General features: G+C 43.0%; 1 protein-coding gene and 2 pseudogenes across 1 annotated transcript; all 3 read left to right on the top strand.

Annotated features, from left to right (window-relative positions):
* On the top strand, positions 1–1,667 carry LOC123129427 (chitinase CLP-like; annotated as a pseudogene).
* A 4,938-nt stretch (positions 1,668–6,605) lies between these two features.
* On the top strand, positions 6,606–7,652 carry LOC123129426 (probable BOI-related E3 ubiquitin-protein ligase 3). The gene is made up of 2 exons (XM_044549596.1): positions 6,606–6,902; positions 7,000–7,652. Exons 1-2 carry the CDS (start codon positions 6,606–6,608, stop codon positions 7,552–7,554), a joined length of 852 nt encoding a protein of 283 aa, XP_044405531.1. The 3' UTR covers positions 7,555–7,652.
* A 3,487-nt stretch (positions 7,653–11,139) lies between these two features.
* On the top strand, positions 11,140–11,703 carry LOC123129424 (BOI-related E3 ubiquitin-protein ligase 1-like; annotated as a pseudogene).
* Positions 11,704–23,924: the final 12,221 nt, after the last annotated feature.

The following is a 23,924-nucleotide window of genomic DNA, read 5'->3' as shown; positions in this document are numbered from 1 at the left end:
ATGCCGGTAATAGGCGCTATAGGTGCTGAATAGGAAATCACGCACATTAGTGCAAAATTGCAGATTCACAAATCGTGCCCCGTACTTCCCAATACATGTTTGGTAGTAATGTTACATCTCAGAGCCATAGTACACGACCATAGGCACGCCTAGTACTAGAACGGTGACCATCAAATTAGTCGCCGGTATTAGTAGACGAGTGAAGTTTGTAGGGCTCGTCAGAAACAAACCCTCACTTTCAAATCCCTGAAGTTTGTACCCTGTCCTCTGTAATCCCAGTCGTTTTCAACCCTGAATCCCACCCTAGACTGTTCGTAAGCACAAACCCTGTCGGGATCACTCGTTCCTCTCACTGACAACCAGAGCTTACATGTCATCTCCATCTTCTTTATCCATGCATCTCTCCTCTTCTCTTTCTCTTTGGCGTGAGCCCATACGTACTGGGCAGCAAGCCAGCATACGTGGTTGTAGTTCGCGATCTGGGCGAGTGTGTCGACCACATGCTGGAGCGCTTGAAAGGAGGTGGCGTTGGTCTGATCGTCACATCGATCGAGCTTTTGGATATTACTAATACATGCAAAATGGCCAGATTGCAGTGCTACAGCTGAGTACTACGCATGTGTATAAACACAGAAAACGAGAAACGCATACATGCATGCAATGTCTAGCTAGCAATCACTGCAGGCGTGCATGATCGATCTTGGATAACGTCGCTACGAAGGAGCAGAACTCTGAACAGGAATCATCTATGACTCAATGTGTTTGATAACGTAGAAAAATGCAATTCTGGTTCGTCAAGCAACACTGATCGCGATAATATTTCATCCGGCATCCATTGGCCACACTTATTATTCTCCAGTCACACAAGTTACTTCCTTCACACCATCGATTCCAACACAAGCCGAAATATGGCAGTCCAAGCCAGTCCCCGTCTTCCTCCTGCTCGCCGTCTATACTGCGGCGACCAGCGGCAAGCCTTTGCTCACGACGATCACCAAGGTAGGCGTGTCCACGACGCTCTAAGCCGCGCCGCTCAGTGCCGGCCGCCCGCTGGTCCTCGTCCTCTCCGCGCCAGCCATCACGTTGCCGTGCAGCCGACAGACGACGTACGTGACACTTTCCGCCAACTCCACCAACGGCAGCAACCGGCTGTCCCCAGTCTCCTTCGCCGCCGCGGCCACCTGCGGGGCTGCCCCCTCAGGCACCGTCTCCGGGCTCGGCCGCTCCAGTGCCTCTTTCCCGGCCCAGATGGCCAGATGGCCATCACGCAGACGGTGGCCAACTTGTTCGTGCTCTCCCTCCCAATCGACGGCAGCACCAGATTCAGCGGCAACGGCGTGGGCGCGGCCATCCATGATCCTCTCCGACGGTGTCTCGATCTGACAACCCTTCGCCAGGGACCCCGACTACTTCCTGATCGCCAGCAACGGCATCACCATCGATATGGGACGCGTGCGGCCGTCTCCGGCGCGCTCGTGGTCGGCCTCGCCACCACGATCGTCAATAGCAACAGGTATTCCACAGTGGACCCGCTGCCATCGTTCATGTACAGCAAGCTGTCTGGCTCCGGCGTGAGAGGAGACTGCACAGATCATCAGTTGCATTTTTGGGAGAGAGGGGATGGCAACAGTGGATTGAAAATGAACATGACATGTGGGCCAGGGTAGTAAGTGAGAGTAAAGACTGATCCCGGCAGCGATAATCTTTTCCCTGACCCGCCAAACGGATTCAATGTAGAGATAAACCGGGGTCAGTGAGTATAGGGTACATATTTCAAGGATTTGAAGGTGAGAATTCATTTATGACGAGCTCTACAACCTCAAGATTTAAAATAGACTTCACTCTTAGCAAACTAATACTCTCTCTGTCTGGTTTTATTATGCTTCTTCTTATTTTGAGCTAACATTTGATCGTGTGGATGTAACTAATAAAATATAACTGTATGTCATCAAAATTATATCACTGGAAACCTCTTCCGAATACAAATCTGATGATATACTTTCTGTAATATATATTTTACATTTTTCTTAGTCAAATAGATAATCAAATTTTATCTAAAATAGGGAAAAGTATATTTTCAGTCCCTCAATTCTCTTGAAAGTGTAGAAATGGTCCTTCAACTTAAAAACCAGCAAACATTGGTCCCCCAACTAGTTAAACCGGATATCTTTAGTCCTTCATACCGCTTTGTTGATGACGTGGCATGGTTTTGCCTGATTTGACTGGTTTGGTTCATGATGTGGAGGCGGCCGTCGCCTGGCCCTGAAAGCCATGCTCGCCAGCACCGGTCTGTTGCTCCCCTGGCCGTGCTCCCTTTGAGCACGCCGAGCAGCCACACCCGGCTGGCCATAGACGTTGACCCGTTGTGCCTCAGTTATCATCCCAAGTCTGCCCCATCCGTGCTAGTTGGAGCTGCACTCGGCCGTCCAATGGTCACCCTGTCTGCTATGCTAACACTTGCGGTGCTAGCTGCACGCTGATACTTCTTGCTGCGTGGGTCGCTAGCCCAAACACCGTCAGCTGCGAGGCTGCTCGCCATGTGAGCCATCGCGTCCGCGCAGCCGTACCTAGCACTCCTCAAGCCCCACTGCAAGACTTCGCGGTGAGCCACCGCGTTGTGCCTGATGGCAGGAGGAAGGCCGCAACCTCAAGTAGTACGACGGGCGCTCCCCCCGGCCCAGCAACCGGTCAGCTCCTCCCACCTATCCATGCATGTCTCTCTAACCTCCTCGCTCCCAGCTCTGTTCCGCCTAGACAAGGAGAACGAACGGACTAAGCGTCACGCTGGAATGTCGCGGTAGATCGCCGCCAGCGTCACCGCCTCATGCAGGTGCCGGAGGTCCCTGGTGGCGCCATGCACGATCTTGACGAGAAGCCGCTCTTGGCCCTGGGAGGCTGGGAGCAATAGCAAACGAGGGAGACAAGGTTGGGGTGCCGGCCACGACGTCCAGGTTCGTCCGGTGGTGCCGGTGGTGTGCTCCTTGCCGGTGTTGCGTAGCCGGACATGATGAGGTAGTGCCGGTGGCAGAAGTGCAAAGACGCACGCGAGCTGCTCGATCAAATGCCCATGAAAGAGAGAGATATGTGAGGAAAAAGATATAGCAAAAGCAGGAGAGAGGAATTTGCCACATCAGCAAAGACTGGTCAAAACCGGGCTGAGTCAGCAACATACCGGGTCAACTGAGGCGAGGGACTAAACTTGTCCGGTTTGAAGAGTTGGGGGACTAAGTTTTGCCGGTTTTTGAGTTGAAGGATCAAATCTAGACTTTCGAAAGAATAGAGGGACAAAAAATATACTTTTCCCTCTAAAATATGAGGGGCGCCTAAAAGCATCTACAGCCACACATGACAAATCCGGTAATGCGCCCGGGCGCGTCCAGGGATAGTGACCGGGCGCACCTCAAATTTCACTTGTTGCATCCAGACATCTCATAGTCGATTCTTATATTCATACAAAGACATGCAAAAGGAAATAGAACCTATGTATTATGTCAATCCTAACTAGTCCTCATTGGAGATCATGACGATCTCCGTGTCCGGCTCCGGTAGCATGGGCGGCCGCTGCAGCTCCGGCTCCTCCGGTGCCTCCGCCCCGGCCTCCTCCGTCTCTATCTCCGTGTCGAGCTCGGCGAAGAGCGCGTCGGACTCCGCCTGCTCCTGCCCGAGGAACGCCCGGTTGGTCTCCACATAGGCCCCATTCTGGATGGACTCCAGGATGGCCTGCTGCTCGGTCATCTCATCGGACTGGGCGACGGCGAACTCCGCCTCCGCCTGCTCCATGTTGAAGGCCGGCACCTCCTGGTCCGGCTCCTCCGTCTTCATCGGAGAGGGAGGAGGTGGATGGGTTCGGACTGGCGGCACGGAGAGGGAAGAGGGGGATGGGTTGTGGGATGTCAGACGACTTAAATAGCCGGATTTCATCTTCGGCGGCGAGCCGGAACGGCACCACGTGGCGACGGACTCGGCGTCCGTCGGACCACTGGGTTTTTGGGCGTTTTCGTGTGGGGCCACAACGTGGCGGGCGCATCCGGGCGCCCCCATATCTGCCCTATTTTTGGGCTGGATATGAGGTGCCGATCAGTTCGAGTGTTTTGAGGGGTCCATCTGGATCAAAAAATCAGCCGAGCGGCCTATCAGAATGTATGAAACAGGTTTGAGAGGTCCAGTTATAGATGCTCTAGTAAATTTGGACAGAGATAGAGATAGTAGTTGTTAGTAATTATGAGTCACGAGCTTCGTGTAGCCCGCTGCGTGTAGGCTAGTAGCGCTGCAAATGGAAGGCAGCCTTGGGTGCCTGCTAAAGTGCTAATTGCCGCAAGAGGCGGCGTCTGTTGTTGGACATCAGGCAGTCGGAGCGACAGGGTGCTGCAGTGGCTGGAGTTGAGTGGCTTGGGATGGATATGCATGTAGGTACTGGTGGTGGTTCACTCTTGGGCATAGAAGCGAATTTTGCTTCCGTATCTTCCAATTTAAGACGACGGGGCAACAAGGCGGAGAAGTACAAGAGATTACTCGTCCCACTCGTAGAGATTTTTGGCATTTAAAATGTACTGATCCATCGGCCGGGACTGTGACAAGAATGGGACGTCCTATACGCCGCTCTCTGCGGCAAAGTGGCGTCGTTTCGCATAGGCGGTCTCCCACCGGGCCGGCCCATGACAGCCAGCAAACTTGTACTGTAGTGCAAAAAAATTCCACCTAGCTGGGAATCGAACTTGTACCCCATGCTGCAGACCAAGCGCTGCAACAAACTGACCTAGCGAGCATTACTGACTAGTTAGCGGTGTACGCTTTTAAGAATCAACACCTCAGAACAGATCCAAATTATTTTCAGCATTTTGAATGATTTTATTAAAAAACTGAGTGTTTTGTGAAAGCAAACACTTTTCAAATTGGCGAATTGCTTAAAAAAACTTTATTTTCTAGAAAATCAGGAAATTGAACTTGCGACCAATTTTGACAAAACACGATGAAATTTTCAAAAATTCTGTATATATATATTTCAATTTCCAACAAAATATGACACATGTGAATTTTTTCTAAAATACTGAACATTTTTTGAAAAATGCGAATATTTTTCTAATTTAGCGAACACAATTTTTAAATCAAGAACAAAATTTGAACAAGGGAAAAATATTTGGAAAACCAACATTTTTTGAATTTAGAGTATTTTTTAAATCAAGAACAAAATTTGAACAATGGAACAAAAAATATTTGAAATCCCGAACATTTTTTTAAACCTTGAACATTTTCTAATTTAGAGAAAAAATAAAAATTAAATCAAGAAGAAAATTGAACATTGGAACAAAAAATTGAATATCCCGAACATTTTTTGAATTTACAGAACAAAAATTTCAAATCAAGAAAAATTTGAAAATCCTAAACAAAATTTGAAAATGCGAACAGATTTTTAATATATAAAAACTGAAAATATGGAATCATTTTTGAAAATTTGGAAATTCTAAACATTTTAGAGTTTTAGAACTTTTTTAAAATGTAGTAAAAAATCTTTGAACTTCTGAACATTTATTGAAATTTGTGAACAAAATTTGAAAAACAGAAATATTTTTTTGTATTTCTAAAGATTTGTTGAAAAATAAAAAGGAAAAAGAAACAAATAAAATAAAAAAGGAAAAAAGGAAATAAAAATGAAAAGAGTATAGAGAGAAACTGGAAAATAAAGAAAAAGAAACAGAAAAGGACATAAAACCGGTTCGGGAACCTTCCTTACCTTCTAGTAGGTTCCTAAAATGAGAAAACCGACTGGAACTTCCTAGAACCTTCCCAAAACCGCCCAGCACTGTAGCACGTGTACTTTGCTGATAATTGGGCCGCCCCATGTCGATCGCTGGTCGCTCCCCCTCAGTGCGAAGTGACGACAATCCGCCGTAGAATGCGGCAGATAGGATTTTCCACCAAGAATGAATGGCGGACGATAGAGCACATTTTGTTTCTTCCTAATTTTGGACCTCTATGCTTTAACTTACTCCCTTATTTTCCTTTGTTTTTTTCTCATCCGTATACAGCTAGCGAGCCAAAACATATTAAATGTAGGTAACACGACAAAATTGCAGTTTCCTTCTTCTCCGAATTGCCCTCCACTGAGGCACTCACTACCGTTTTCTGACCTTTACCAAGCACGCGTAATCTATTTTGTTAATTTGGGTTTCCTTACACCCCAGGATTTATCGGAGTAGAGCAGATCAAAGCTACTACTTAACGCTGCATGCTAATTTGGCCCAAGAACATACTAACTCTAACATAAACGATATACCTCGCAAAAAAAACTAACATAACAATATGTATGGTCTCTAGCATCTAGATTTTCCTTGGGTTTTTAGGAGTCTACCGATCGATTGTCCGGAGTGGGAAGCCATCATTTCCGTTTATTGCAGATTAGTAAAGAAAGAAACATGGCGAATTCTTCCAAATTGAGCGAGACTTAAATGGGAGCCATAATACAAGCAAATCACTCCTAAAAAGGATAGGAATTATTTGGGGTCAATCACTCACACTCAACGCCAATCAAAACCCAGTAATCAGGCATTAATGCTCTGCTTGCTGTCATCCAAGCGCCCTGCCATCCAGCGGATCTGGCTCCAGGGATGCGTCACCTTGGCTCCATTTATAGCCATGTCATGGTCGATGCAAAAAGTCTGCACCAAATTATCCTCGACACCGGCCACCACCAACCCGCCGCGGACCAAGGGTTCGCCGCGGGTGCCTCCGCCGTTGCAATGCCTATGAGTGGGCCTCTACCGCCGCCGCCGTTAGGTCTTAGGCTCTGCGGTGGTCAGGAAATGGCCACCAACAAGCGGACGCGCCACCAACAATCGTCGATGCTTGGTGCAGCCCAAGCTCAACAACAACCGATCGTTGTCGATCACAACCTGCGCGATCATGTAAGTCCACCGATCAAATCGTCACCATGCATGTATCTATCCATAATTTGAGTTTGAGGTTTATCTAGATTTTTGTTAATGGCGATCGATGATGCAGGCGGAAAAGGTTTGTACTACTTCAAGGGAGCAGAGGCAGAGGCACATTGGTATGATGATATCCACCATGGTGGCCAGGGCGAGGAAGCAGCTCGAGGCCAAGGAGCAGGAGATCGAGTGGATCAGGAGCGTGAATTGGGCACTCAAGGAGCGCATCAGGAACCTCCACATCGAGGCTCAGGCGTGGCGCAATGTTGCGCAGTCCAACGAGACCGTGGCCAATGTTCTCCGCGCCGACCTTCAGCAAGTGCTCGAGCAGCAAGCTGTTCGTGGCAGTGGCAGCAACGATAGTGAGGACGCCGCCGGATCGTGCTGGGGGGAGAAACATGTGGCTTTTTGCAGGGAGGAGCAGGAGGAGGAGGAGGGTGAGACACCAGGAGTGGAGCCCCGAGTGACAGAAGTCGAAATGTGCAAGGGGTGCGGGCAGAGCGCCCCCGTTGTGCTACTGTTGCCGTGCAGACACCTCTGCGTGTGTGCGCCATGCGCAGAAGCGGCACAGGTATGCCCATCGTGCATATGCGTCAAGACTGGTAGTATCAGCATCAACTTCTCATGATGCGAGGAAGAAATTGTTTTAGAAGGTAGCCACCGGTGGGCCCGCCCCACCGCATCAAGCCGTTGCTGACAGAATGCACATGGTGCATTGCGTTGCACTATTAGTGAGACATCGAACGTTCATTCGCCATTATTTGTGTAGTTTAAGATACGACATTTCCTTTCCTTCTAAGACTTTTTAGAGTCGAATGATGTCAACATGAGAGGATGAGTTCCCCTTCTTTTATTCTGTTTAGATTTTTTCTCGAGATGTTGGACAAATTGTTCAACACAAGAAGATTTTTTTTACTATTGCATTGAATACATATATTCAAAATTAAGCAAAATATATGGGTCGGGCCGAGGGTTTGCGGCGAGTTAGGTCATCACCACTTTGGAGCGGTGGAAGATGGTGTCTATAGTGTATACGATTATGTGTAAACATTGTAGACGAGAAAAATTACATGTATGTTGTGGCAAACCGGGAGAAATGAGGGCAAGAAGCACAAAGGTTGTGTGGTGGCACTTGGAGGCGCATGTGAGGAATCTGTGGGGGTGGCTAGTGTTAGGATTAATGATCTAGATAGCAAGGAACCAGATTCAGATCCAATAGTAGAAAAGATTGATTGAGTTAGATAAAAAAATACATGGCTAGCAAAGGTGGGTTGCATAAATTCCTACAATCGACTACATAAAATGATTATTTTTACTCACACTCATTAGGGGATGAAGAAGACATTCGCCTCCTAGAGGTGCATAGCCGGTGTGTATCTCATTGTGCATGTCATTATTTTCGCAGTTTTAGAGTCGGCATTTTGTTTCCTTATGATACTTATAAAAGCCGACGTTTGTTATCATTGATTTATTCTCAATTTTTTTATTTATGATGGCGATGCTAGCGTGATGGTCGAATGTTGTCAACATGAGAGGATGACTTCCCCTCTTTTATTCTGTTTTTCTTTTTTCTCAAGTAGATCAATTCCTCAACACAAAGAAAAACAGTATGCACCATTGCATGAATACAATAGAAGTTAAGCATCATATGTGGGAAGAGGGTATGCAACAATTTAGGTGATCACCACATCGAAGAGGTGGGAGATGGTGGAGATTGTACCCTGGATATTACCAGCAGAATCAAGCCCACACATGTCATAATTATCCATCTACGAAATCCAATAGCTCGTATGGATCACTACCAATGAGGATATGGAATCAACAGAGCCTTGCTGTAAATCTCTCGAAAGTCTGTTAATCCATGTTTCCCAAGCATACAGTTGATTCAGATCTTAGTGTCACGCCACACCGAATCCTATCAAAGGGCCACATCAAGTGTAACTTACAGAGATAGAACCAATGTACCTTTATAGCAAACTGGAGCAAGGACGAAACCATACATGTCTAGGAAGTAGGAGCCATGTGGAGCATGTTTACCACAAGAAGTAGGTTGTTGAGATATCCTGAATAACAGGCTTCACAAGACCTTAAGGTAGGAAATAATATAATAGAAGCAAGAGGATTGTATAGTATCTATTCTTATGAGATTTAGATAAAGTGGAAACTTTTTGAATCAAAGAGAAGATAAGCTAAGAACCCTAGATATAATTACAAGGAAATGAAAGAAGCATTGAATCATAAATTTACACCACCTACACCCTAATCTTCTTAATAATGCTAGGGTGTTAATTGAGCCATGTGTGATAAAGGATCACACATGGATACACCATATATCACACATATCAAAAGTAAATTCTAATACTAATCTTGATAGAACTAATATTAGCTGAATAATTATTATCACTACAATTAAAAGCATAGAAGTAATGTCAATGAACTTAGCCCATTAGTGGAACTAGGATTCAGATCCATATTCATTTGTTTACGCCAAGAGCAAGATAGACCAAGACAAAATAAATAGACATATTAACCACAAGAGAGCTGCCAGATGAGGCTATAGTAGCAACACAACATGTCATGGAGCACAATTAACTATCTACCCTTAGTAAAGTAATAGGTTATGTTACGGAACCATTTCCATATTAAGCCCAACCCAATTATGGTCATTTAAAAAATGTTCACGCCTTTCAGAAATATGGACATGACCTTTTTTGAGAAATGTTATACAATGTTTATGTAATTAAAAATATGTTTCGTACCATTCAATAAATGTATGTTACATTTAGAAAAATATTTAGGCATATCAAAGAAAATGTTTGTGGCATTTCTAAAAAAATGTTTATCCAGTGTACAAAAATGTTCGCTTAGTTCAAAACAAATATTTTGTATCATGCAAAAATGTTTAACACCTTTTAGAGAACATGTTCAAAACAGTATTTAAGAAAATATGAAGCCATGTTTTGTAAAAGTTAAACATATATAGGAAATGTTTTAGATGTATCTAAAAATATTACGATGTGTAAGAGAAAGTAGATATGTAAACATATATTTTGCAAAACTGTTAATTAGGTATTTGATAATTTTCAAATGAGTACAACTAAAATGTTCCTGCTATATATGAAAATTGTCCAACGCTTATGAAAAATTTAGACATGTGTTGAAAAAAAAGAAAACGAAGACAACCACGGGACACCAAAGAAAGTAACAAAGAACCCAGTGATAACTGAAGGAAACAAAGAATAAAAAGAAGAAGGAGAACAAAAACACATTAAATGTAGGTAACACGACAAAATTGCAGTTTCCTTCTTCTCCGAATTGCCCTCCATTGAGGCACTCACTACCGTTTTCTGACCTTTACCAAGCACGTGTTATCTATTTTGTTAATTTGGGTTTCCTTACACCCTAGGATTTACCGGAGTAGAGCAGATCAAAGCTACTGCTTAACGCTGCATGCTAATTTGGCCCAAGAAGATACTAACTCTAACATAAACGATATGCCCCGCAAAAAAACTAACATAACAATATGTATGGTCTCTAGCGTCTAGATTTTCCTTGGGTTTTTACGAGTCTACCGATCGATTGTCCCGAGTGGGAAGCCAGCATTTTCGTTTGTTGCAGATTAGTAAAGAAAGAAACATGGCGAATTCTTCCAAATTGAGCGAGACTTAAATGGGAGCCATAATACAAGCAAATCACTCCTAAAAAGGATAGGAATTATTTGGGGTCAATCACTCACACTCAACGCCAACCAAAACCCAGTAATCATGCATTAATGCTCTGCTTGCTGTCATCCAAGCGCCCTGCCATCCAGCGGATCTGGCTCCAGGGACGCATCACCTTGGCTCCATTTATAGCTGTGTCATGGTGGATGCAAAAAGTCTGCACCAGATTATCCTCGACACTGGCCACCACCAACCCGCCGCGGATCAAGGGTTCACCGCGGGTGCCTCCGCCGCTGCAATGCCTATGAGTGGGCCTCTACCGCCGCCGCCGTTAGGTCTTAGGCTCGACGGTGGTCAGGAAATGGCCACCAACAAGCGGACGCACCACCAACAATCGTCGATGCTTGGTGCAGCCCAAGCGCAACAATAACCGATCGTTGTCGATCACAACCTGCGCAATCATGTAAGTCCACCAATCAAATCGTCACCATGCATGTATCTATTCATAATTTGAGTTTGAGGTTTATCTAGATTTTTGTTAATGGCGGTCGATGATGCAAGCGGAAAAGGTGTGTACTACTTCAAGGGAGCAGAGGCAGAGGCACATCAGTATGATGATATCCACCGTGGTGGCCAGGGCGAGGAAGCAGCTCGAGGCCAAGGACCAGGAGATCGAGTGGATCAGGAGCATGAATTGGGCACTCAAGGAGCGCATCAGGAACCTCCACATCGAGGCTCAGGCGTGGTGCAACGTTGCGCAGTCCAACGAGACCGTGGCCAATGTTCTCCGCGCCGACCTTCAGCAAGTGCTCGAGCAGCAAGCGTTTCGTGGCAGTGGCAGCAACGACAGTGAGGACGCCGCCGGATCGTGCTGGGGGGAGAAACATGTGGCTTTTTGCAGGGAGGAGCAGGAGGAGGAGGAGGGTGAGACGCCAGGAGTGGAGCCCTGAGTGACAAAAGTCGAAATGTGCAAGGGGTGCGGGCAGAGCGCCCCCGTTGTGCTACTGTTGCCGTGCAGACACCTCTGTGTGTGTGCGCCATGCGCAGAAGCGGCACAGGTATGCCCATCGTGCATATGCGTCAAGACTGGTAGTATCAGCGTCAACTTCCCGTGATGCGAGGAAGAAATTGTTTTGGAAGGTAGCCACCGGTGGGCCCGCCCCACCGCATCAAGCCGTTGCTGACAGAACGCACATGGTGCATTGCGTTGCACTATTAGTGAGACATCGAACGTTCATTCGCCATTATTTTTGTAGTTTAAGAGTCGACATTTCCTTTCCTTCTAAGACTTTTAGAGTCAAATGATGTCAACATGAGAGGATGAGTTCCCCTTCTTTTATTCTGTTTAGATTTTTTCTCGAGATGTTGGACAAATTGTTCAACACAAGAAGAATTTTTTTTGTACTATTGCATTGAATACATATATTCAAAATTAAGCAAAATATATGGGTCGGGCCGAGGGTTTGCGGTGAGTTAGGTCATCACCACTTTGGAGCGGTGGAAGATGGTGTCTATAGTGTATACGATTATGTGTAAACATTGTAGACGAGAAAAATGACATGTATGTTGTGGCAAACCGGGAGAAATAAGGGCAAGAAGGACAAAGGTTGTGTGGTGGCACTTGGAGGCGCATGTGAGGAATCTGTGGGGGTGGCTAGTGTTAGGATTAATGATCTAGATAGCAAGGAACTAGATTCAGATCCAATAGTAGAAAAGATTGATTGAGTTAGATAAAAAAATACATGGCTAGCAAAGGTGGGTTGCATAAATTCCTACAACCGACTACATAAAATGATTATTTTTACTCACACTCATTAGGGGATGAAGAAGACATTCACCTCCTAGAGGTGCATAGACGGTGTGTATCTCATTGTGCATGTCATTATTTTCGCAGTTTTAGAGTCGGCATTTTGTTTCCTTATGATACTTATAAAAGCCGACGTTTGTTATCATTGATTTATTCTCAATTTTTTTATTTATGATGGCGATGCTAGCGTAATGGTCGAATGATGTCAACATGAGAGGATGACTTCCCCTTTTTTTATTCTGTTTTTCTTTTTTCTCAAGTAGATCAATTCCTCAACACAAAGAAAAACAGTATGCACCATTGCATGAATACAATAGAAGTTAGGCATCATATGTGGGAAGAGGGTATGCAACAATTTAGGTGATCACCACATCGAAGAGGTGGGAGATGGTGGAGATTGTACCCTGGATATTACCAGCAGAATCAAGCCCGCACATGTCATAATTATCCATCTACGACATCCAATAGCTCGTATGGATCACTACCAATGAGGATATGGAATCAACGGAGCCTTGCTGTAAATCTCTTCAAAGTCCGTTAATCCATGTTACCCAAGCATACAGTTGATTCAGATCTTAGTGTCATGCCACACCGAATCCTATCAAAGGGCCACATCAAGCGTAACTTATAGAGATAGAACCAATGTACCTTTGTAGCAAACAGGAGCAAGGACGACACCATACATGTCTAGGAAGTAGGAGCCTTGTGGAGCATGTTTACCACAAGAAGTAGGTTGTTGAGATATCCTGAATAACAGGCTTCACAAGACCTTAAGGTAGGAAATAATATAACAGAAGCCAGAGGATTGTATAGTATCTATTCTTATGAGATTTAGATAAAGTGGAAACTTTTTCAATCAAAGAGAAGATAAGCTAAGAACCCTAGATATAATTACAGGGAAATGAAAGAAGCATCGAATCATAAATTTACACCACCTACACCCTGATCTTCTTAATAATGATAGGGTATTAATTGCGCCATGTGTGATAAAGGATCACACATGGATACACCATATGGAAATTATCACCATATATCACACATATCGAAAGTAAATTCTAATACTAATCTTGATAGAACTAATATTAGCTGAATAATTATTATCACTACAATTAAAAGCATAGAAGCAATGTCAATGAACTTAGCCCATTAGTGGAACTAGAATTCAGATCCATATTCATTTGTTTACGCCAAGAGCAAGATAGACCAAGACCGAATAAATAGACATGTTAACTATCTATTTAATTGTAGCCAGATGAGGCTATGGTAGCCCATTAGTGGATTAATATGGAAATGTTAACAAGAGAGCTGCCAGATGAGGCTATGGTAGCAACACAACATGTCATGGAGCACAATTAACTATCTACCCTTAGTAAAGTAATAGGTTATGTTACGAAACCATTTCCATATTAATCCCAACCCAATTATGGTCATTTAAAAAATGTTCACGCCTTTTAGAAATATGGACGTGACCTTTTTTTTGAGAAATGTTATACAATGTTTATGTAATTAAAAAATATGTTTCATACCATTCAATAAATGTATGTTACGTTTAGAAAAATATTTACGCATATCGAAGAAAATGTTTGTGGCATTTCTAAAAAAATGTTTATCCAGTGTACAAAAATGTTCGCATTGTTCAAAACAAATATTTTGTATCATGCAAAAAATGTTTAACACCTTTTAGAGAACATGTTCAAAACAGTATTTAAGAAAATGTGAAGCCATGTTTTGTAAAAGTTAAACATATATAGGAAATGTTTTAGATGTATCTGAAAATATTACGATGTGTAAGAGAAAGTAGATATGTAAACATATATTTTGCAAAACTGTTAATTAGGTATTTGATAATTTTCAAATGAGTACAACGAAAATGTTCCTGCTATATATGAAAAATGTCCAACGCTTATGAAAAATTTAGACATGTGCTGGAAAAAAAGAAAACGAAGAAAACCACTGGAAACCAAAGGAAGTAACAAAGAACCTAGTGATAACCGAAGAAAGAAACAAAGAATAAAAAGAAGAAGGGGAAAAAAACCCAAAATAAAAAAACCAGTGAAAACCAAAGAGACGGTGGAAAACTGTAGTACAAACAGTGGAAAAACCAGCAAAGAAAAACTACAGGAAAAAAACTTATGCTTGCTAAAGTGTTGGGCAGGCCCGATAGTCGCCCACCCTACGCGAGTTCCTAATAGGTTTCAGTACGAGCGACAGATAGCCCTGGTGCAAGTAATGGGCCAGGGCACCAACCATGACCTTACAGTGCTCCAAATTAGGGGAGCAACTAGTTAACGAGCGCTTCTTTGGGAGCCTCGCAACGATCAGTGCCTCTTGGCGCGTTCTCAGCTATTTGCCACGTGTCGCGTTCCGGGCACTCCCTTCGGATTTTTATTTTTATTTTTTCGCACGCGTTTTTGGCTTTTTAAATGGTTTTTTTCGGATTTTTTTGACGTTTTGGTTTTTCACCGGTCTTCCTTAGCTTTTCAATAAAAAAAACTCAAAAAAAAACTTTTGCGCGAAAAAACACGTTTTTTTCCTTTCATGAGAGTCACGGTTTTGCTTCCGCGAGAGGCACATTTTTGCTTTCGCGAGAGTCACGGCCGTGCCTCTTGAAAACAAAAAAACACGTTTTTTATTTTTTTTCTTTCACGAGAGTCATGGTTTACTTCCGCGAGAGGCACGGATGTGCTTTCGCGAGAGTCATGGCCGTGCCTCTCGGAAACAGAAAAAAAACGTGTTTTCTATTTTTTTTGTTCGCGAGAGTCACGTTTTTGCTTCCGTGAGAAGCATGATTGTGCTTTCGCAAGAGTCATGGCCGTGCCTCTCGGAAAGAGAAAAAACGCGTTTTCTGTTTTTTTCCTTTCGCGAGAGTCATGGTTTTGCTTTCGCGAGTCACGGTTGTGCTTTTACGAGAGTCACGGCCGTGCCTCCTCGAAAACGAAAAAAACATATTTTCTCTTCTTTTTTTCGTGAGAGTTACGGTTTTGCTTCCGCGAGAGGCACGATTGTGATTTTATGAGAGGCACGGGCGTGCCTCTTTCGGAAAGGGAAAAAACCCGTGCTCCCAGTTCAGTTATTTCGTCCTGTTTTTTTCGTGAAAAAAAAGTTCGTCAAAACCTATCAACATGGTATCTAGTTTTGAAGATCTCGATGCGAGGAATCCAACGATGAAAGCGGTTCGAGATTTGGACGCACGGTTTGAGAGATAAAATGGTTTGAATAAACGAATCTATGAAAAAAGAGAAAACTCTTAGGTTGCGACAAGTGGCACGCTGCATGTGCGCCATTTGTCGCAACCATGGGAATTGAAATGATCTTTGCAACGAGTACTCCTTAATTAGTGATTTCTCCAAATTGACCCTTCACGCGCTGACTTGGAGCGACAGTGCTCATATCGTCTCAATTAGGCCGGCCCAAATTCTCTACAGCTCACTCGTTGCACACCTCGCTCGCTCGGCCGCTTGAGCTACTGATTCAAGAAAAACCATTACTCCTTTTTTAGGAGAAAACACAACTCGCCCGTTTTTTATGAATTAAAAGAATGGTAATTGTTTTTAGAAAAATTCATGAATTTAAAAAAAGTTCACAAATTCAGAAGTATCTGAATTTGAAAAAAGTTCATGAATGAAAAAATATCCATAAACTTGGACACAAGTGAGCTAATTTGGAAATGTTCATAAATTCAAAGAAGTTCGCGACTTTGAAATGACCTTTATTTAGTCCAAATGTTCACCAATTTGAAAAAACGTCAAAAATTGGAAAAAGTTCAGAAATTTCAGAAGTTAATAAATTTAGAAAGGTTAACCAATTTTGGAAAAATATGAATAAATAAAGTTCATGGATTTGAAAACTTTCCAAATTTAAAGAAAATTGCGAATTGGAAAAATGTTTGCAATATCAAAAATTGTTCGCAGCTTTTGAGACAGTGCATGCAAATTTACAAATGAAAAAAGAAAAAGGAATAAAAAACTAAAAACAAGAAAATTGGTCAGATGCTTCTAGAAGCTTCATAAAACCAATGAGAAGCTTCACCAAAACCGATCAGAATTTGTTTTAGGCAAGCCGACCAGAAGCTGCACAAACCACGAATGAGCGTCCAAGCATATATGGGCTGACCCGGTTAGTTTAGCTTTCAGGGGGTGCGCGCCGCCGGTAACAAGTGCTACATGTGCTGAATAAGAAATCATGAACCTTATTGTAGACGGGTTCGCATTTCTTGTTTAGTACTTCCAATACATGTTTGGTTGTAATGTCACATGTAAGAGCCATTGGCCAGCAAGGACGTGATGCGGCTTGAACTACGTTGGTATTTTCTTAAAAAGAAAGGGATGATGCAACACATCTACGATAGGTATTTTCCTCAGTGATGAGATTAAGATTATCGAACTAGTAAGAGAATCACACAACACTATGTAAGTCATACTTGCACACAAAGAACAAATATTTGCAACCCAACATGTAAGAGGGGCTGTCAATCCTCCCAAGTAAAAAGATAGATAGATTTGTAGTAGATTGAATAAATAGATCTCACGGAAATGAATATAAAATAAATAACAAAAAAAGTACAACAAGGTATTTTTGGGTTTTTGGATTAATAGATCTGAAAATAAAAACGAATAAAATAGATCTCAAAGGAAAATATGATAAAGAATAGACCCGGGGGCCGTAGATTTCACTAGTGGCTTCTCTCGAGAAAAATAGTATACGGCCGGTAACAAATTACCGTTGGGCAATTGATAGAATTTCAAATAATTATGACGATATCCAGTCAATGATCATTATATAGACATCACGTCCAACATTAGTAGACCAACACTTGCCTACATTTACTACTATTACTCCATACATCGACCACTATCCAACATGTATCTAGTGTATCAAGTTCACGGAGAAATGGAGTAATGCAATAAGAACGATGACATGATGTAGACAAGATCTATTCATGTAGGAATAGACCTCATCTTTTTATACTTAATAGCAATGATACATACGTGTCATGTCCCCTTCTATCGCTGGTATTGAGCACCGTAAGATCAAACCCATCACAAAACACCTCTTCCCATGGCAAGAAAAATTGATCTAGTTGGCCTAACTAAACCAAAGATTCGAAAAAAGAAATACGAGGCTATAAGCAATCATGCATATAAGAGATCAAAACTCAAAAACTTTTATGGATAAAATAGATCTGATTATAAACTCAAAGTTCATCGGATCGCAACAAACACACCACAAAAAGAGTTACATCAAATAGATCTCCAAGAGACCATTGTATTAAGAATCACAAGAGAGAGAGAGGAAGCCATCTAGCTACTGACTACAGACCTGAAGGTCTACAATGAACTACTCAAGCATCATCAAAGAGGCACCAATGAGGATGATGAACCCCTCCGCGATGGTGTCTAGATTGGATATGTGGTTTCTGGAACTTGTTGTGGCTGGAATTGTGTTTCGTCGACTGCCTTAGGGTTTTTGAATTTTGGGGGTATTTATAGAGCAAGGAGGCAGTGCGGGAGGCCACCAAGGTGGGCACAACCCATCAGAGCGCGCCTGGGCCCCCAGGCCGCCCATGTGGGTTGTGCACCCCTCGGGGCACCCCTCTAGTACTTCTTTGGCCCATCTGCTGTCTTTTGGTCCAGAAAAATCTCCAAAAAGTTTCATTGCGTTTGGATTCCGGTTGGTATTGATTTTCTGCAAAGTAAAAAACAAGCAAAAAACAGCAACTGGCACTGGGCACTATGTTAATAGGTCAGTCCCAAAAATGGTATAAAATTGCTATAAAATGATTGTAAAACATCCAAGAATGATAATATAACAACATGGAACAATAAAAAATTATAGATACATTGGAGATGTATTAGGGCGCTGGATCTGGAAAGCCCGGCTACCCGCTCAATGCCACCAAGGGTGTCGTGATTTTGTCGCAGGAAATGTCCTTGTAAAAGGACTAAGTTTCGAGGCCATCACAGAAGGAAATATGTCCTAGAGCCAATAATAAAGATGTTATTTATATTTCCTTATATCATAATAAATGTTCATTATTCATGTTAGAATTGTATTAACCGGAAACTTAGTACATGTGTGAATACATAGATAAAACAGAGTGTCCCTAGTATGCCTCTACCTGACTAGCTCGTTAATCAAAGATGGTTAAGTTTCCTAACCATAGACATGTGTTGTCATTTGATGAACGGGATCACATCATTAGAGAATGATGTGATGGACAAGACCCATCCGTTAGCTTAGCATAATGATCATTAAGTTTTATTGGTATTGCTTTCTTCATGACTTATACATATTCCTCTGACTATGAGATTATTCAACTCCCGAATGCCGGAGGAACACCTTGTGTGCTATCAAACGTCACAACGTAACTGGGTGATTATAAAGATGATCTACAGGTGTCTCCGAAAGTGTTTGTTGGGTTGGCATAGATGAAGATTAGGATCTGTCACTCCGAGCATCAGAGAGGTATCTCTAGGCCCTCTCGGTATTGCACATCACTATAAGGCTTGCAAGCAATGTGACTAATGAGTTAGTTGCGGGATGATGTATTATGGAACGAGTATAGAGACTTGCCATTAACGAGATTGAACTAGTTATGATGATACCGACGATTGAATCTCGGACAAGTAACATACCGATGACAAAGAGAATAACGTATGTTGTTATTGCGGTTTGACCGATAAAGATCTCTATAGACTATGTAGGAACCAATATGAGCATCCAGGTTCCGCTATTAGTTATTGACCAGAGATGGGTCTCGCTCATGTCTACATAGTTCTCAAACCCGTAGGGTCTGCACGCTTAACGTTCTATGACGATTTGTATTTATGAGTTCTGTGTTTTTGGTGACCGAGGTTTGTTCGGGGTCCCGGATGAGATCACGGACATGATGAGGAGTCTGGAAATGGTCGAGAGGTAAAGATTGATATATTGGAAGGTAGTACTCGGACACCGGAAGGGTTCCGGAGTGTATCGGATACATACCGGAGTACTGGAGGGGTTACCGGAACCCCCCGGGGAAAGATATGGGCCATAGGAGGAAGGCTAACCAGCCCACAAGGGGCTGGTGTGCCCCCCACAAGGGAGGAGGCCGAATTGGACTAGGGAAGGGGGCGCCACCCCTCTTTCCTTCTCCTACTCCCTCCCCTTCCCCTTTTCCCCCTCCGGTAGAAGGAAAAAGGGGGGGGGGGGGCGAATCCTACTAGGACTGGAGTCCTAGTAGGACTCCCCTCTCCTTGGCGCTCCCCTGGTGGCCAGCCTCCTCCCCTCCTCCGTTATATACGGGGGCAAGGGGGCACCTCAAAGCACAACAGTTGTTTATTAGCCGTGTGCGGTTCCACCCTCCACAGTTTACCACCTCGGTCATATTGTCGTAGTGCTTAGGCGAAGCCCTGCGCGGATCACATCACCAACACCGTCGCTGCGCCGTCATGCTGAAGAAACTCTCCCTCGACCCTCTACTGGATCAAAAGCTCAAGGGACGTCATCGTGTTGAATGTGTACTGAACACGGAGGTGCCGTACGTTTGGTACTTGGATCGGTTGGATCGTGAAGACGTTCGACTACATCAACCACGTTACTAAACACTTCCGCTTTCGGTCTATGAGGGTACGTGGACACACTCTCCCCGTCTCATTTCTATGCATCTCCTAGATAGATCTTGCGTGATCGTAGGATTTTTTTTGAAATTGCATACTACGTTCCCCAACAGTGGCATCCGAGCCAGGTCTATGCGTAGATGATATATGCACGAGTAGAACACAAAGAGTTGTGGGAGATAATAGTCATACTGCTTACCACCAACATCTTACTTTGATTCGGCAGTATTGTTGGATGAAGCGGCCCAGACCGACATTACATGACCATGTTCATGAGACTGGTTCTGCCGACGTGCTTCGCACACAGGTGGCTGGTGGGTGTCTGTTTCTCCAACTTTAGTTGAATCGAGTTTGACTACGGCCGGTCCTTGTTGAAGGTTAAAACAGCACACTTGATGAAAAACCATTATGGTTTTGATGCGTAGGTAAGAACGGTTCTTGCTAGAAGCCCGTAGCAACCACGTAAAACTTGCAACATCAAATTAGAGGACGTCTAACTTGTTTTTGCAGGGTATGTTGTGATGTGATATGATCAAGACATAATGAGATATAAATTGTTGTATGAGATGATCATGTTTTGTAGAAGTTATCGGCAACTGGCAGGAGCCTTATGGTTGTCGCTTTATTGTATGAAATGCAATCGCCATGTAATTATTTTATTTTATCACTAAGCGGTAGCGATAGTCGTCGAAGCAATATTTGGCGAGACGACGACGATGCTACGATGGAGATCAATGTGTCAAGCCGGTGACGATGGAGATCATGATGGTGCTTTGGAGATGGAGATCAAAGGCACAAGATGATGATGTCCATATCATGTCACATATTTTGATTGCATGTGATGTTTATCCTTTATGCATCTTATTTTTCTTAGTACGGCGGTACCATTATATGATGATCCCTCACTAAATTTCAAGGTATAAGTGTTCTCCCTGAGTATGCACCGTTGCGTAAGTTCGTCGTGTAGAGACACCACGTGATGATCGGGTGTGATAAGCTCTACGTTCACATACAACAGGTGCAAGACAGTTTTGCACACGCAGAATACTCGGGTTAAACTTGACAAGCCTAGCATATGCAGATATGGCCTCGGAACACTGAGACTGAAAGGTCGAACGTGAATCATATAGTAGATATGATCAACATAGAGATGTTCACTATTGAAAACTACTCCATCTCACGTGATGATTGGACATGGTTTAGTTGATATGGATCACATGATCATTTACATGACTAGAGGGATGTCTATCTAAGTGGGAGTTCTTAAGTAATATGATTAATTGAACTTTAATTTATCATGAGCTTATCCTGATAGTATTTTCAAATTGTGTTGTAGATTAATAGCTCATGTTATAGCTCCTCGTTTATTTTTGATATGTTCCTAGAGAAAAATAAGTTGAAAGATGATAGTATAAATGATGCGGACTGGATCCGTGATCTGAGGATTATCCTTATTGCTGCACATAATACTTATGTTCTTAATGCACCGTTAGGTGACGGACCTTTTGCAGGAGCAGGTGTAGACGTTATGATGGTTTGCAAGCTCTGTATGATGACTACTTGATAGTTTAGTGCGCCATGCTTTACGGCTTAGAACCGGGACTCCAAAAACATTTTGAATGCCACGGAGCATATAAGATGTTCCAAGAGCTGAAATTGGTATTTCATACTCATGCCCAAGTCGAGAGGTATGAGACCTCTGACAAGTACTTTGCCTACAAGATGGAGGAGAAATGCTCAACCAGTGAGCATGTGCGTAGAATGTCTGAGTACTACAATCGCTTGAAATAAGTGGGAGTTAATCTTCCAGATAAGATAGTGATTGACAGAGTTCTCTAGTCACTATCACCAAGTCACTGGAACTTCGTGATGAACTATAATATGCAAGGGATGGAAAAGACAATTCCCGAGCTCTTCGCAATGCTAAAGGCTACGGAGGAAGATATCAAAAAGGAGCATCAAGTGTTGATGGTTAACAAGACCACTAGTTTCAAGAAAAATGGCAAAGGGAAGAAGGGGAACTTCAAGAAGAATAGCAAGCAAGTTGCTACTCCCGGGAAGAAGCCCAAGTCTGGACCTAAGACTGAAACTGAGTGCTTCTACTACAAAGGGACTGGTCACTGGAAGCGGAACTGCCCCAAGTAGTTGGCGGATAATAATGATCGCATAGAGAAAGGTATATTTGATATAAATGTGATTGATGTGTACTTTACTAGTGTTCATAGTAACTCCAGGATATTTGATACCGGTTCAGTTGCTAAGATTAGTAACTCGAAACAGGAGTTATAAAATGAAAAGAGACTAGTTGAGGGCGAGGCAACAATGTGTGTTGGAAGTGATTCCAAGGTTGATAAGATCACCATCGCATACTCCCTCTACCTTCGGGATTAGTGTTGAACATAAAAAATGTTATTTGGTGTTTGCGTTGAGCATGAATATGATTGGATCATGTTTATTGCAATATGGTTATTCATTTAAGTTAGAGAATAATTATTGTTCTGTTTACATGAATAAAACCTTCAATGGTCATACACCCAATGTGAATGGTTTGTTGAATCTCGATCGTGGTTATACACATATTCATAATATTGATGCCAAAATATGCAAAGTTGATAATGATAGTGCAACATATTTGTGGCACTTCCGTTTAAGTCATATTGGTATAAAGCGCATGAAGAAACTCCATGCGGATGGACTTTTGGAATCACTTGATGCTTGCGAACCATGCCTCATGGGCAAGATGACTAAGACTCTGTTCTCCGGAACAATGGAGTGAGCCACTGACTTATTGGAAATAATACATACCGATGTATGCGGTCCGATGAGTGTTGAGGCTCGTGGCGGGTATCGTTATTTTCTAACCTTCACAATTGATTTGAGAAGATATGGGTATATCTACTTAATAAAACACAAGTATGATTCATTTTGAAAAGTTCAAAGAATTTCAGAGTGAAGTGGAGAATCATCATAATAAGAAAATAAAGTTTCTGCGATCTGATCACAGAGGCGAATATTTGAGTTACGAGTTTTGGCCTTCATTTAAAACAATGTGAGATAGTTTCACAACTCACGCCACCTAGAACACCACAGTGTAATGGTGTGTCCGGACATCGTAACCATATTTTATTAGATATGGTGTGATCTATGATGTCTCTTATCGATTTACCGCTATCGTTTTGGGGGTTATGCATTAGAGACATCTGAACTCACGTTAAATAGGGCACCATCTAAATCCGTTGAGACGACACCGTATGAACTATGGTTTGGCAAGAAACCAAAGCTGTCGTTTCTTAAATTTTAGGGCTGCGATGCTTATATGAAAAAGCTTCAACCTGATAAGCTCAAACCCAAATCGAAGAAATGCCTCTTCATAGGATACCCAAAGGAAACTGTTGGGTACACCTTCTATCACAGATCCGAAGGCAAGATATTCATTGCTAAGAATGGATCCTTTCTAGAGAAGGAGTTTCTCTCGAAAGAAGTGAGTCGGAGGAAAGTAGAACTTGATGATGTAATTGTACCTTCTCCCGAATTGGATAGTAGTTCATCACAAAAATCAATTCCAGTGATGCCTACACCAATTAGTGAGGAAGTTACTGATGATGATCATGAAACTTCAGATCAAGTTAGTACCGAACCTCGTAGGTAAACCAGAGTACATTTCGCACCACAGTGGTATGGTAACCCTGTCCTGGAAGTCATGTTACTAGACCATTACAAACCTATGAACTATGAGGAAGTGATGATGAGCCCAGATTCCGTGAAATGGCTTGAGGCCATGAAATATGAGATGGGATCCATGTATGAAAACAAAGTATGGACTTTGGTTGACTTGCCCGATGATCGGCAAGCCATTAAGAACAAATGGATCTTCAAGAGGAAGACGGACGCTGATGGTAGTGTTACTATCTACAAAGCTTGACTTATCGCA

This window comes from Triticum aestivum, chromosome 6A (assembly GCF_018294505.1).
Source record: "Triticum aestivum cultivar Chinese Spring chromosome 6A, IWGSC CS RefSeq v2.1, whole genome shotgun sequence".
NCBI lineage: Eukaryota > Viridiplantae > Streptophyta > Magnoliopsida > Poales > Poaceae > Triticum > Triticum aestivum.
This window is presented reverse-complemented; position numbering and strand designations above follow the sequence as displayed.